The sequence below is a fragment of the Ambystoma mexicanum genome, chromosome 14 (genome assembly GCF_040938575.1).
Source record: "Ambystoma mexicanum isolate Mex_15411 chromosome 14, UKY_AmexF1_1, whole genome shotgun sequence".
NCBI lineage: Eukaryota > Metazoa > Chordata > Amphibia > Caudata > Ambystomatidae > Ambystoma > Ambystoma mexicanum.
This window is the reverse complement of record NC_090940.1, coordinates 479,763,413-479,779,043: the sequence shown is the minus strand read 5'-3', so window position 1 is coordinate 479,779,043 and position 15,631 is coordinate 479,763,413. Positions and strand designations below refer to the sequence as shown.

Here is a 15,631-nt window from a genome sequence, read left to right as displayed (position 1 = left end):
CAACAGGACATCACTGCAAATCCTCCAAAGAGAGTAAAAGAAACTAAAACTTCATCAAGTACCACAAACATAAAAGAACCAATTAGGGAAAGTAAACCAGGTACTTCATCAAAGAAGGAATACAAACTAAAAAAAAATCAATCAGATACAGAACTACCTCGTCCATTTAAACTCTCAAATGTAGTTCGAGTAAGTTGCTACGCAAATGTAGCAATGAATATTTGCCACCAATTGTTGACAACATTTACTTACACAGTACAGACCAATTGTGTTTGCAAATGTTAGTACTTCACAGAAATGCAACAAACAATCCTGATAACACGTATAGTGTTTATGGAATAAGACAACAATTGGACTACTGTGCTGGAATGGTTAAATTCACTATAAACTCACAGGAAGATCCACAAGAATTTCTAATGTACTTATTACAAGTACTGGAAAATAAAAACATACCTATAAATGTAATCTTCCAGATTTCATACATGTGGAAACATACATGCACTCTCTGCAACAATGTGACACAACAGCAAATCCCCAATGAACGCTTTGTATATATATCAATACCTAATTGTGAATCCATTCCATTTCAGCAACTTATACAAAATGAAAACCATGGTAGATTATGTACTACCTGCAATTCGGATAATCGCTCCACTTTACTAATACAAACACATAGTAAATATGCAATACTAATGCTTCTACATTACAATGCAGATGGTACCCAAAACAACTGCAAGCTGACTGGATTCACACATGGTCAAGTATCACTTGGTAAAAGAAACCTTCACAACAATAGGTATAATCTACCACGCAGGAGCCTCAACCAATTCAGGTCACTACACTGCATATATAAAGAAATGTGGATGGTTTGAATGTAATGATAGTGCCATTACTCTAATGCAGAGATTACCAGCAAATCTTTCAAACGCTTATTTAATGTTCTTAAAACAAAAATGTATTAACTAAACTGTACTTTAACCTTAACTAAACTTGTAGTAAAAAAATATAAACTGTTACAATATTCCAACAGGTATCTAACTGCCCAAAGATTCTACAACAACTAATAAGATAAATGAATACCACTAAATTAGAGCAAAAAATAGATAGTAAGAATACACCAACTGGTATCTAACTAACCCAAAATTTTACAATATCCAAACTGATAATCAATACCACTAAATAATATAAATAAAATAGACAGTTAGAATACGCCACTTGGTATCTAACTGCTACAAAATTTTACAATATCCAAACAAATAAATATGTTACTGCTCCAAAAAATGGCAACAAGCCAATATATACAACATTAGCCAGAAACAAGTGAACACTGAAAACAAACAAACAAATAAACTGTAGCATAACAGAAAAAGGTTTTTTTTTTAATCCACCATGGATTTTTTTTTCTCCCACAGACCCAATGATTTTAGCCACAAACACAGAAACTGAGCAAATTGCACAGTACTCTGGTTTGTAATCTACTAAATATGAGGGTAAAAAAAAAATATATTTATTATTCAATGTTATAAGTCGTTACAAAATACCAATACTAACATGATCTTTTCTTTTATCAGAGAAATGAACAAGAAATACATGTACTCCAGTTACTAAACCAAACAGTAAGTATATTATAATAAGTACAACCATCGCAGCATATCACACCCATAGCATAGTGGCTTGTAACTTTGTTCCTTATAAATTTGTTTTTGGATCCCAAAGTTATAAGCCACTATGGGTGTGAAATGCCATATGGCCATGCTCCCAAGACCCTAGGCTCTGGCCACAACCACCGCAGCATATCACACCCATAGAGTCAAACATTTTAACTATGCCTTATGGGAACTTTTAATGTCCGTGGACATAATGAGTGTTCTTAGAACACTTTCAACTTGCCAGCGAACAATACGGACAGCGCCCTCAGGACACCTCCATACTTGTTTACTTAAGGACATTGCAGGACACAGCGAGTGTTCTTAGAACAGTTTCAGCTTGCTTGCGAAGAACACTGACAAATATTGCGTCCTCAGAATACCCCCATTTAGTTTATTTAGAACATTTCAGAACAGCCGTGTTGTCCGAAGACAAATCGAACACAACAAGAGGGTCTACCACATAAAAAAATACATTTAACCTATCTCATACTCTCCCACCCTCCCCAAACACTCTTAGACACCAACACACTTTACTAAATACAATTTTTAAACCAAGTTTCACTGCGCTGTCCGCGGACGTCCGTGAATCCAAGATGGCAGGCGCTACCGAAAATCTGACGCGCTTCACGCTCTGCGCCGTCCAATCAGCAAACACGTCGCATGTCCGCGGACATGACTTAAGCTGATTGGCCAATCAGATCACTCTCCGCGGAGCGAACAGGGAAGTGTGTCCGCGGACGGAACACAGATATCACTCATTTTTTATGACCTACTTTTTGGTAATTTTTTAAAAAACTAATGGACGGATTTTCACCAAATCTGCAAAAGCATGCTTTCGGGATCAAGCCGCTATTCCTGGTCAAAATTTGGTGAAAATCCGTCCAGCGGTTTGGGCTGTAGGCGTGAGCAAAATTTTTTCTCCATTCAGTCTATGGGAAAAAAGAAATGTTGGGACCCCCCCCTATAACTTTGCCCCCCCTAGACCAAACCTCACCAAACTTTGCAAAAACATTCAGAGTGACCCATAGTGACCCGATTGCAAAGTTTGGTGAAGATTCTTCCAGGGAGAGTGAAGTTATAAGCCGCCCAAAAAGGGCTCTGCCTATGGAAACAGCAACTTAACCATAACTACATGGCCACTACCGTGGCCATGATATATATCTATATATCTATATATATATATATATATATATATATATTGGAGTTTATTTATATACAGGAGGAACAATACCTATATTGTGATTGTATACATGGATTTCATTCAGAAAAGCGATGCATCACTACAGTCCCACTACCTGCACTTGACACCTGCTTTCTGCACTTACCCTTGCACTTGCTACCTGCTGTGCATACTTTTACTTATTGTTCTTTATTATCCCATGTACTGCACTGTCTCCATCCCCCTTCCCATGCACTTGCGCAATCTGAATGTCACCTGGCCTAGTAGGATCGGGGTCTGTCTTCCCTCTGTTCCCCCTCCCTTGCCTCGTCACACCTTGAAACACTTGTGTATAGGCGCGTTATAAATGCCATATCATATCATGTATTTGATTTGTGCTGACATGGTGTTACTTTAATTTTTAAACATGTTGGTATCCTTTTGCTCCTACAGGATGCCTGGCTTGGTGAGATGCCTGCATTGCATGTGTACGGAGAAGGAAATAATGTACTTCCATTAATCCATATAAATGATTTAGCAGGGTAAGCATTTGCTGAAATTATACATTTAATTGAAATGATGTGCCATGAATGTGTCATTTTTTTCCCTGTGAAAGTCATTCCATGGAAAAGCTCTTATTTCATAGTTTACCTCTTGAAAAGTAAATTGATTTGGCATAGTAGTTTAGTATTCATATGTTACATTTTTATGTTTTAAAATAGATAGTTGCTGGTATCATTAAAAATTTTACAAGTCACTTAATCTTATTTCTTAACAGCAAAGAATATCCCACACCTACGTGTTAGAAATACAGAAATTATTTATGTATGCCTTATATCAAAACGTAGTGACACCTTATATGGCAAAAAAAACAAGGTATTATTTGGAGTATTCATTCCTTCACATTACTGCCACATTCATGCACGGGTGCTTTATTAACATTATTTGTCACAGGTGTGGGTGAGTTAAACGTCTCTAAGTTTGTTATCTTTGATGGCAATGAATCAGTAAGAACTGAAAGACATGTTAGATGTGATTGAATTGGGAATTTGACAGGTATTCTCTAGATATACCATATTAGAGCCAAACATTTAAGCTGCAAGCACTATGCACTTTAAGGTAGATTAGTGGACGTACAGCACTTTAGAATTTTGCACTTTATGTTAGTATTGGAGATAGAAATCTGACCCGCTCTCTCTACATACTAGGAACATGGAGTAAAAAAATAAGCTGCTAGCACAATGCACTTTATATCAAATGTTTGGTGAACAATGATGATACACTATGCACTTAATGTACGAAGTTACAGTACTTTGCACTATACATGTGGTATTTGAATGAGAATGAGGAAGAATTGAGGGATTTCCCATTACCAGTTGCACATATGAAAGAGGACAAGTAACAAAGGACTGAGCCATAGAATGATAACGTGTGCGGCAAATATGTATACATGTCACAAGTCTAGGCGGAGAGTGCAGGCAGAGGCTATCTCTCACTGTATGCAAGTAGATTAAGGGAGATTCCGGAGACAATGCTAGAATATAACAGATTAAAGGTACATACCAAGCTGTTAGTTGAAACAGGTATTCACAGGAACTTCAGGAGCAGGCTGTAAACAAAGAAACAAAGAAAAGGCAAAGACAAGCAGGTACACTGGGCAACTTGGATTGATCAGAAATAAGGGTTTCCTGGAATATGATAAGGGGTCTCCAGGGATTAAGGAAAGTCCTTGGGATAGGTACCAGCAGATTACTCTTAACAGTCATACAGCAACGTCATGATTTAGGCGTGCCGAGGAAACTGTTGTATTCAGTGCAAGGGTAAAACTGAAAGACCATATACTGAGGCAGGTACGACTTCAACGGACTAGGTGAAGGCAACAGAAGTCTTCCCTTATTTGATCTGAACGGAGACCAACCCAGGGTCACACTGTAAAACGGATTCAAATGGAGACACCACAATGGACCAAGATGTATACAAGTAGAAAGCAGCGTTGAAAGAAATAACCAGGTAGTGGACAGGACAGGATATCAGAAGCTAGAACAGGCAGGTTGCAAGGCAAGGAGCCCAAAGGAACAGGGCAGAAGGCAGAAGAGTGTGGCAAGGCTGCCAGGCAGGGAAACCCAGAGGAGAAGGGCAGAAGACAGCGGAGTGTGGCAAAGCCGTCAGGCGGGAGCCCAGAGGAGCAGGGCGGAAGGCAGCGTAGTGCGGCAGAGCCGTCAGGCTGGAGCCCAGAGGAGCAGGGCAGAAGGCAGTGGAGTGTGGCAGAGCCGCCAGGTGGGAGCCCAGAGGAGCGGGGCGGAAGGCAGCATAGTATGGCAGAGACATCGGGTGGGAGCCTAGAGGAGCAGGGCAGAAGGCAGCGGAGTGCGGCAGAGCTGTCAGGTGGGAGCCCAGAGGAGCAGGGCGGAAGGCAGCGGAGTGTGGCAGAGCCACCAGGTGGGGGCCCAGAGGAGCAGGGCGGAAGGCAGCGGAGTGTGGCAGAGCCATCAGGTGGGAGCACAGAGGAGCAGGGCAGAAGGCAGCGCAGTGCGGCAGAGCCGCCAGGTGGGAGCCCAGAGGAGCAGGGCAGAAGGCTGCAGCAGAAATGCGTGCTGCTTTCAACCACATTTCAATGTGGAGGGCGTGGATCTTCTTCCGGCCTCCCTCGCGGCTACTCGATTGTACGTCTGCTTCCCTTCAGGATCCGGAATGGAGAACGCCAGCTTCTCGACTCGCTGAGCACCCAGGACCATCCTAGTGGATCTGTGCGATTCAGAAATGAGAGACAGACGCCGAGTGGTAATGTTCTCAACATCAGACATTTATATTAAAATAAAAGGGTTGGATGCAGGCCTCAGTCCCCATCCTGCAATTTCTAGAACGCTTTATGGTGCGCAAGGCATTCTCTGATACATTGGGCTTCATTACGACCCAGTCGGTCTGGTAACATGGGTGCCGGTAGACTCACCGGCACCGTTGTTACCGGAACGGCAGAGTACAAGTTTGCGAGTCTGATGCCCTCCCGCCCGCCACGGGCGGAACGGCACCCGTTTGCAGACTTTGACGGAAGCACCGGCACTCTTGCACACAGTGCTGCTGCTTCTGTCCTCCCCATTCCCATTGAGTCCTATGGAACTCGAATGGGAATGGGGAGTTACATTTTCCGGTGCCTGGCTTCACGGATCACTGGGGCTGTAATGCCCCAATGATTCCCTAAAGCCAAGCGCTGGAAAAAAACACAACTTCGGCAGCAGCCTGCCGTTTTTACCGGCACGGCTACACCCAGAGTTGTAATGAGGGCTGTTGGGTGAACAATAATGGTTGGTGAAGTGTGCAGAGGTGTGCGCTGTGTTACGATTGATCAGGAAGATGCTGAGTGTTCCGCTTGGTTCTACTTGCACTTTCATTTCAGGGTGTATTGCACCGGTACTGATATGTTCATCAGCCCGCTGCAACGTGTTAAGATTTATTAGTATGTAATGTGGAGGAACTTTTTGGTATGGAGATATCTTTGAGGTGTACCTTCGCGACCTGTTTCTGATTGCTTTTTTGGTCCAATTATGTCTTCTTTCTATAATATTTGCTTATTTTTTCATTCTTTAATGTTGGGTTGTCGCACGGGTGTAGGTCAACACGGAGACACTGAGTTCCCCAACTCCGTTTGAGAAATATGAGAAAAAGACAGTTTGTGCCTGCACCTCTTTGCGCCAATTATAACATGTAGTAAGAAGTCACAAAAGACAGTTCACTTGAAAAATATTTTTCTTAATTTATTTGACTCGTCGTTTAGCCCTTGTTGGATGACACGTGTTTCGGCGTGTATCTCGCGCCTTTTTCAAATCCGGGCTTTTCTATTTCGGTTTTAATTCCCCCTCTGGGATAAGTCTCTCATAATTGATCAATTAAACAAAGTCTTAGGGCTCAATCCCTCCTGAAAATTATAGTGCTCACGCCTCACGCATTTGGGCTGCATAAGTTACTTAGCTAATAATTTCCCACTCCATTATGGCTGTTAAGTTTAGCCTGCACATCGACACGTGGTCACACGACGATTGGTCAGCTGACCGGACACAGGAGCGGCAGAGTCTGGTAAACACTGTTGCTGGGATGCGCAGACTAAACCAATCCATTTCGCCTGAGGAAACTCTAGTTTGAGCGGAACACGCAGCGTTTGTTACCCTCAGGTATGAGTACTTCTGTGCCTGGCCTGCCAGTATGGGTATTTCCCAATAGCATGTACTTTTAATGTTGTGATGTTTTGTTCTGAATGTACTGAATACATTGCTTTTTACAATCGTGGCAGGTTTTGAGTGCCTGGGCATTTTCTGTTTTCCCATTTTGCAAGCAGAGGCATATGCCTTTTTGCTGTGGGAGACTTTTAAAAACATATTTTGGAGCTTAGCCCAACCCAGCCCTTTGGCACCAGCTATATAATGAGGCTAGGTGCTGTTGCAGGTGGCTAATGTTTGGACATACAATAGTGTAACACAGCAACCACCTCCCGTGACTCTTGTGAACTCAAATGGGTGCTGAATGACCATGCATTGTGCTTTTCCTCTCATTTGTGTCACGATTTAGCGCCTCAAATGTATGCACCCATGATATTGTCATGTAGTGACATACTGATGGACTTTGGTGAAGTATATGCATTGGGGAAAACCTTTGGTAGTGTTTTACATTGCAGCAGTTTTAGGAGTGTAACTTTGAGGATCATTTATTTTATCCTCTATCTACCAGCATTGGATTAGCAGCTCACAACGTTTGTAGATTGGGCTCATATATCCTTTTAGAGCTTAAGGACAATGGCAGACCAGGTAGAGGCCAAGCGCAGAGCAACAGCACAGATCCTTTTTTCTTTTCTTTTTTTTTTCTTAGTGTTAGGTTAAAAATAATACAAAAGTAAAGGGAAAGAGTGGAAGGGAAAGTGCCTAGGAAGAAAGAAAACAAATCAAATCATCCTCTCAACCTCCTCCCTCCCTCCCTCCCTCCTCCACTACCACTCCCTCCTTTTCCACATTTTCCTCCATAGAATTCCCTGCCGGCCACATCGGGTTTAATTCCAGGCCCTCTGTTAATTGTCATAAAACAGAACTTTCTGAATATCTAATGATTACATTTGTTCCAAACGGATTCAGTCTTCTCTTGTGTAATTCAGAATGGCTTAAGTTATAGCTAGACTCTCCCCCAAAACGAATCGGTCCCATCACTGATCAACAGTCAAAGATGGGAAGGCAAGCATGTAAGAGGCCAACCATTTTGTCCTCTGTTCCGTTAGGGCAGGGCACACAAGGCCCAGGTGCTGCAAGGTTTCAATTGCCCGGGCCGAAGCATACAGTCTACATGTACGATCTGTCTTATCACTTTCTTGGTAGCCCCAACTGCTTGTGATTTCTCTAGTTGGTAAATCATTTAAACGAAATTGCAGAAATTGATTGCAGAAATAACTACTCAGAAATCTAACCAAGTTTTTTGGCAAGGAGTTGAGTGACCAAACCTCTGATGAAGGTCTACCATATACTTTACATGTTGATCTTTCTTCTAATGTTTGAATCCAATCACTCTCGCATAACTTCTTCTTTACTCTGCATGGATTGGTTATAAGTAGATCAACAGTGGCTTCGAGGCTCCTTAAAATCTCCTTACAGATTTCCACCCATTCTCTCAGTACACTCTCAGATCCTTCATGGATGGCCTTTTGTACCAGCTCAAAAGCTCTCGGGGGTGATGGCATTATATATTTCTGGAAAAGAGCCAAAGATTTCCACACCACCGTAGCATAGAGGGAATGTATGCCTAATTCCACTCTAACTGCTTGAATTGGCATTCCCTGCAGCAACTTCAGCACCTTTTTCCAAAAAAGGCCCTACAGACCGGGCCAGATATGAGCCGGAAGCTCAAAGGATGCCTCCGCACCAAAGGTAATGATAGGAACAACCTTAATTTTTTAAAATTGGATTGGAGGTTTTAAGGTGAAATTAAAATATTTTCCTTTGATAATCCTGGCTTGTGAGACCAGGGTCTTCGTTTTGCTCCTTACAATTGCCTGTCTGGGGGTATCCACTATGCTGCTGTTAACACACATTCCCAAGTAGGTCATAGCGCTTACCTGGGGAAGCTTTTGACCATTTAGGAACCAAGAACACCTTCTCTTGCCTCTCCTTCCTGCTTCCTGCGTCAAAATACATTTTTTTTTTTGGTGTTTATGGACAGCCCATTTTCGTTAACATATGCTTGTAAAGCATTCAACTGTCTTTGCAGGCCCACTTAAGTTTGATCAATAAGGACTACATCCTCCGCATAAAGAAGCCCATCAAGAGGGCAGCCAGCCAATTTAGGCGGAAAGCTTCTTATGCTCGTAATTGCATTTTCAATATCCGAAATGAACAGATTAAAGAGAGCAGGTGCCAAGGTGCAGCCTTGCTTCAGGCCTTTCATTGTAAGAATTGAGTTGGAGAGTACACACTTGACGTCCAATGTTACTTGTAATGACGTCCTGGAATAGAGATCTTTTATACCTTCCAGGATATCAGTGGGGCAACTCCAACTCTCGATCTTCTGCCAAAGTTAATTCCGGTCGATGGTATCAAATGCCGGGACGAGATCAATGAAGGTTAGATGGTACTTTGCCACTTTGCTCCTCTTAATTCGGCTTTTCAAGATGTTTATCAAAAATGCGTTTAGCGCCGCGCCCACTCCCTTCACAAAATCTGACAGCCTAATATCATACTTTCCCATTTCCATGCTCCAGTTTGTTAAACCTTGTAATATAAGGTATGCGAAGATCTTTCCTGCCACATCCAATAGGGCAATAGGCCTATAGTTAGATGGGATGGACATGCCCCCTTTTTGAATATGGGAACTATGATCGAGGTTTTCCAGGGTGTTGGTACTCTCCTACCTTCTTAATGTATTCAAAAAGAGCCCACAAAAAGGAAGCACACGCCTCTGGATTTTTCTTCAGCATGACATCAGTCATCCGTCAGGGCCAGGTGCCCTAGAGTTGCTGGCTTTTTTGATCAAATGAAGGATCTCTTCTTGCGAGGTTTCGAACAACCATCCCCCAGACATAATAGGCTTTGGTCCCTCCGCAGTTGATCATTAGGATGAAACGGGGCCCTAAAGTGATTGCGTTCAAAGGCCGAGCCTCTTGCGGGTGGTTTACACCATTCATCCATAACCAGATTTGCGAGGTGTTCTTTGCCTCAATGTTCTTTTTGCATCATTTCAGCATCACACTGCGCAAGCATTTGTTTATATACTCGGATCCAGTTTCGGTAAGACTGTTGGAGCTTTTTACCGTACACAATTGATTCTTATGTTCTCCAGCATGGGGTCTGGCATGGATTCACATGCTCACGAATATTCCCCGTCGTCAGGCTGGGAATCCTCGGTAAAGAAAAAACCAGTATCAGTTTCGTTTCTGATCTGACTTTCGTAGTAATAACCAATCACTGGTCTCTGCGTCATACTGACCACAGCCAATGACTGCCCTCTACCTAAGCCCCACCTCTGGCAGCCATCTTCAGATTTTTACCGCACGTTCATGTGTTGGGATCCTCGTGCTATTGCTCTCGAGCGTTAGTGCTATTTTTTCACGTTTTTTCTCAAAAACTTCGTTTTTTCGGTCAAAAGAGCCTAAAGCTCCACCGATTCTCCATCCGATCAACGGGGACCCGTGTCGGATTCGTCTGCGCCCCTCAAGGGTGAAGATTCGTCGAGCTACGCTTTTGGAGGACTCCAGAAGTTTCTCAGGCCCGGCCATGGCCCAGGAGAAGGGCAGCTCGACGCCCGGAAAGCTGTTCAGGGTCTGCCCTGGATGCCAGCTGCAGAACGTCTTCAAGGAGGACGAACACTCTTTTTGTCTTTACTGCCTACATGAGGACAAAACGCACGTGGAGAAGGACTGTGCGTTTTGCGGCAACATGTCGGAGCGGACCATGAAGGACCGCCATCAACGTCTCGCCAACTGGCTGGGAGGGAAGAGCCCGTCCGGCGAGAAGAAGAGGAAGAAATCTGAGCGGTCTTCTAAGACCTTTGAGGATGCCCCGGCGACGGGGGTCCAACATAAGGCCAAGCACCGCGAGTCCGCTGGCACCGGGAGCGCCGAACGGTCGGGCTCTACGGGCGCCAGGCAGGGCGCACCCTCCCCGGCACCATCAACCACGAGCCAACGCTCTGGGTCGGGTAAGAGGAAGGCCGAGCACCCGGCGAAGCTCCTGGAGAGGCCCCGGTCGAGCTCGAAGGCGGAGGGGGAGCGAGGCAGTGTCCCTCCCCCTCAAGGATAAGGCGGTGAGCGCACCTAAGGTGGTGAAGGCCTTAATCCATCCGGCCAAGCCCTCTATCGAAACTGTTGCGGCGGCCCTGGCTCAGCCTGTGGAGGCTACACCAGTGGTGGCGACCTCGGGGCTCAGAGTCTCCCTGCCACCTCGGAGGGAGTCCTCCTTTGTGCCCATCGATAGGACCCCCGTGAAATCCCCCGTGGGGAAGAAAAAGGGGGGGCAGGGCGTCGTCGTAGATTCGGCCTCAACCTCGGAGGAGGAGCTGGTCGAGGTCTTAAGCCACGGCCTCGGCGTGGAAGAAGACCGGCCCGTCGGGATGGATCCCGACCCAGGTGACGACAACATCGTCGAGGGTACCGACGGGGCCCCTGATCGCCCTTCGGATTCCCCTCTGCCAGCGCCGCGAGACAACTCGGCGGCCATTTTGTTGGCTATACAGTCCTTATGTTCAGAGATAAGGACGAGACTACCGTTGCCGACGGAACCTCTCCCGTCGGGGGACCCAGAACCGGGACCTTCTGGTGTTCCCCCTACCAAGAAAAGAAGGATCCACCCTCCGCCTCCTTTTCAGCCGTCGCACCCCTTCCAGCCCTCCTCCCCGTCCACCCGAGGAGATGATACGGGGACTGACACGGCAGCGACGGGTGCGGACGACGAGGTATACGACGAGGATGTACCGTCGTCGCCTCCCACCAGGGCTTCTCCGCCCGACGAGATTGGATCGTTCCATTCCATGATCACCAGGGCATCTGAGCTTTTCCAACTCTGCCCTGAGGAGAAGAAGAAGGAAGGTTTCTTTTATCAGCGGCGCGAGGCCAAGAGGAAGACGGTCCTCGCAGTGCCTCTATTGGACGACATTTGGGATGAGGGCCTCTCCCTCCTCAAGAACCCTTCCACGACGCCAGCTAGAAGAGACCGGTACGAGAAGAAGTACCGGGTCCCGGACACGGCCCCCCTGTGCCTCCGGGCGCAGCCTACCCCGGACTCCGTCGTCTCCGCGGCGGCCAGGAAAAAAGCGGGGGGGGGTGCGGCCTCCACATCGACTTCCCCACCGGACGGCGAGGGAAAGAAATTGGACGCTATGGGACGCAGAGTCATCTCGTCTGCGGCGACGACGATTAAAGCGGCCAACTCCTTGGCTATCGTGGCCCGATACGACAGGGAGCTCTGGTACAAACTGGCTCCCCTGCTGGACTTCTTGCCGGACGACAAGAGGGCAGAGGCCCTGGAGATCCTGCAGGAAGGTGAGGTGGCTTCGGACCACGCCATTACCGTTGCGACGGACATCGCCGACACTGGGTTCCGCCAGTTGGGCAACGGCGTTTGCCTTAGGCGGCGTGGATGGCTCAAGGCTACGGACTTCCGTCAAGACGTTCAGACCAGAGTCCTGGACATGCCCTTCGATGGGAACAACCTGTTTGGGAAAACAGTGGACGATTCCCTTCAGGCCATTAAAGCGGACACTGAGACGGCCAGGGCCCTTGGAGTTCTGCAACAACGACGGACGCCCTTTCGGAGCAGCGGAGGCAAGGGCGCCTCCAAAAGTTCCGGCGGCGGTTTCTCCACCTACCGTCAAGCGGCCCGCTCGTCGGCTCAGGAGGCCTACAGAGGACGAGGCAAGGCTGGCGGACCCCGCCGTCGTCGCCAAGGAGGTCAAGGCGGCAAAGCCTCGTCGAAGCAAGATTGAACCGGCCGTGGGGTCGGGCCCCCACCGAAGCACCCTGGTGGGAGGCCGGCTGGCGAGCTTCGTCAGCGTGTGGGAGTCCATCTCCACCGACCGTTGGGTGCTGGACGCCTTGGCCCGGGGCCACGCGCTCGAGTTTCAAAGAAGGTGTCCGCGCGTCCCCCCCGTGGCCAGGAAAGAACTTCACGTCCCTCAACTTCTCCTGGAGGTAAAGGCGATGCTCAGGAAGGGCGCCATCGAACTCGTCCCAAAGAGGCTTCGGGGCTCCGGAGTGTACTCGAGATACTTCCTCGTGAAGAAGAAGACGGGGGGATGGCGCCCCATCCTGGACCTGCGACGTCTGAACAAGTTCATCAAGGCGCAAAAGTTCCGGATGGTCACCCTCCAGCACGTCCTGGGTCAGCTGGAGGAAGGAGACTTCCTGTCGTCGTTGGATTTGGAGGATGCTTACTTCCATATTCCCATCCTAAAGGGGCACCGAAAATTCCTCAGGTTTGTGGTCCAAGGGCGTCATTACCAGTTCAAAGCCCTCCCCTTCGGTCTACGGTCGGCACCCAGGGTGTTCACCAAGTGCCTCGCACCGGTGGCGGCGCAGCTGCGCCGCGAGGGGATCCACGTCTACCCCTACCTGGACGACTGGCTCATCCGAGCCAAGACGAGGGAGCTCGCCGTGGTTCACACGGCAAGGACCGTCCAACTTCTCACGGACCTGGGATTCTCCGTGAACTACGCCAAATCCCACCTGGTACCCGCGCAAGACGCTCTGTTTCTGGGAGCGAGGCTCAACACAGTGTCCCTTCTGGCCTCCCCGTCGGAGGAGAGGACCAGGACCATCCTGGGCAAGGTGCAGCGGATGTTGGTGGCCGACGCGGCCAAGGTGAGGTCCATCAAGTCCCTCCTCGGAATGATGTCTTCCTGCATCTACCTCATTCCCATGTGCAGGCTCCGGATGCGCCCGTTGCAGGAGTTCCTGGACGCGCGCTGGATCCAAACGACGGGCAGTTTCGAGGAAAGGATCACACTCGACGAGAGTTTCCGACGAGCGATCCGGTGGTGGGGCACCCGCGCGCATCTGACGGCGGGCATGGACTTCCAGACCCCAGCCCACCAGGAGACAGTGACCACGGATGCCTCCCTGGAAGGGTGGGGAGCGCACACCGAAAATCTGCACGCAAGAGGCCTTTGGCTCCCGACGGAGAAATCCCTACATATCAACGTCCTGGAGCTCCGTGCAGTGTTTTGGGCCCTCAGGTCCTTCCTTCCGTCCCTCAAGGGCAAGGTGGTGAGGATCTTCACCGAGAACACCACCACCATGTTTTACATCAGGAAACAGGGCGGAACCAGGTCCCCAGCACTGTCCAAGGAGGCGCAGGACCTGTGGCATTGGGCCGTCGCCCAAAGGATATTTCTGGTGCCCTTTCATCTGGCAGGGATAAAAAACACCATCGCCGACTCACTCAGCAGGGAGCTGCGCTCGTGCCACGAGTGGGAGCTACGGCAGGATCTAGTGGATCGCCTCTTCCGACGGTGGGGCACACCCCAGATCGACCTGTTCGCGACGGCGACGAACTCCAAGTGCCGGAGGTTCGCCAGCAGGTTTCCCCAGGCGAGGAGCATGGGCGATGCTTTCTCGTTCCCCTGAGAGGGCCTGTTCCTCTACGCGTTCCCTCCTCTGCCACTGCTAATCCGGCTCGTCAACCAGCTCAAGAGGTCACGGTGCAGGATGATCCTCGTCGCACCTGCGTGGCCGAGGCAGATATGGTTCCCGGACCTTCTGGACTTGTCAGCGTCCCCGCCAATCAAGCTGCCGGTGGACGCGGATCTGCTCTCCAGGGAAGGAGGCGCCATCCTCCACCACGACCCGAAATCGCTGAACTTGCAGGCCTGGCTCCTGCAGCGCTAGAGTTTGGAGGATACGACATACCGGCCGACTGCAGAGAGGTTCTTGCAAAGGCCAAGGCGTCCTCGACTCTTAAATGCTACGGACACAAATGGAAGAGGTTCTCTGTCTGGTGCCACGCACAGAAGATTAACCCTCTACGGATTACGGCTCCCCAAGTTCTGCCGTACCTGCTGACGCTGGCCAAAGCTGGACTGGCACACGCGTCCATCAAGATTCATCTTGCTGCGATCTCCCGATACACCAGAACCACGGGACGGACGTCCTTGTGGTCTCATCGTCTGGTGAAAGAGTTCATGAAGGGACTGTTCAGATCGTTCCCGCCGGTGAAGGCCCCGGCCCCGGCGTGGGAGCTCAACGTGGTGCTGACCAAGCTCATGGGACCTCCGTTCGAGCCTCTGCACTCAGCTCCGTTGAAATTTCTGTCGTGGAAAACAGCGTTTCTTGTGGCCATCACCTCCGCACGACGAGTGGGAGAGATCCAGGCCCTTTCCTGCAAGGCCCCGTACTTGACTTTTCACGACACGAGGGTAGTGCTCAGGACGCACCCCTCCTTCATGCCCAAGGTACCGTCGGACTTCCATCTCAACGAACCCTTGGTGTTGCCTGTGTTCTTCCCGTCGCCTTCGTCGCCGGCTGAGAGGACTTTGCACTCGCTGGATGTGGCTAGAGCGCTGAAGTTCTACGTGGACCGCACGAAGTGTTTTCGGAAGACGTCACAACTCTTTGTGAACTTTGGACCTGTCAATCAGGGGAAGGCTCTTTCGAAGGCTTCCATTTCCAGATGGCTCTCCGGCTGTATCATGTACTGTCATCGGTTGGCAAACCGACCGCTGCCTGGCCGTCCGAGAGCCCATTGCACCAGAGCGATCGCAGCTACCACGGCGTTCCTATCTGGTGTGCCCCTGCTGGACATATGCAGGGCTGCTACGTGGAGGTCGACGCACACCTTCACGAAATTCTACTGCGTCAACCGGG

The 15,631-nt window shown here is 48.7% G+C and overlaps 1 protein-coding gene across 1 annotated transcript in view; it reads left to right on the top strand.

Annotated features, from left to right (window-relative positions):
• The window catches only part of AK7 (adenylate kinase 7), a 1,456,966-nt gene that overhangs the window by 385,421 nt on the left and 1,055,914 nt on the right, over positions 1-15,631 (top strand). The window contains exon 7 of the mRNA XM_069637722.1: positions 3,262-3,350. Coding sequence (XP_069493823.1) covers positions 3,262-3,350 — 89 coding nt within the window. The remainder of the gene's footprint in view (positions 1-3,261; positions 3,351-15,631) is intronic.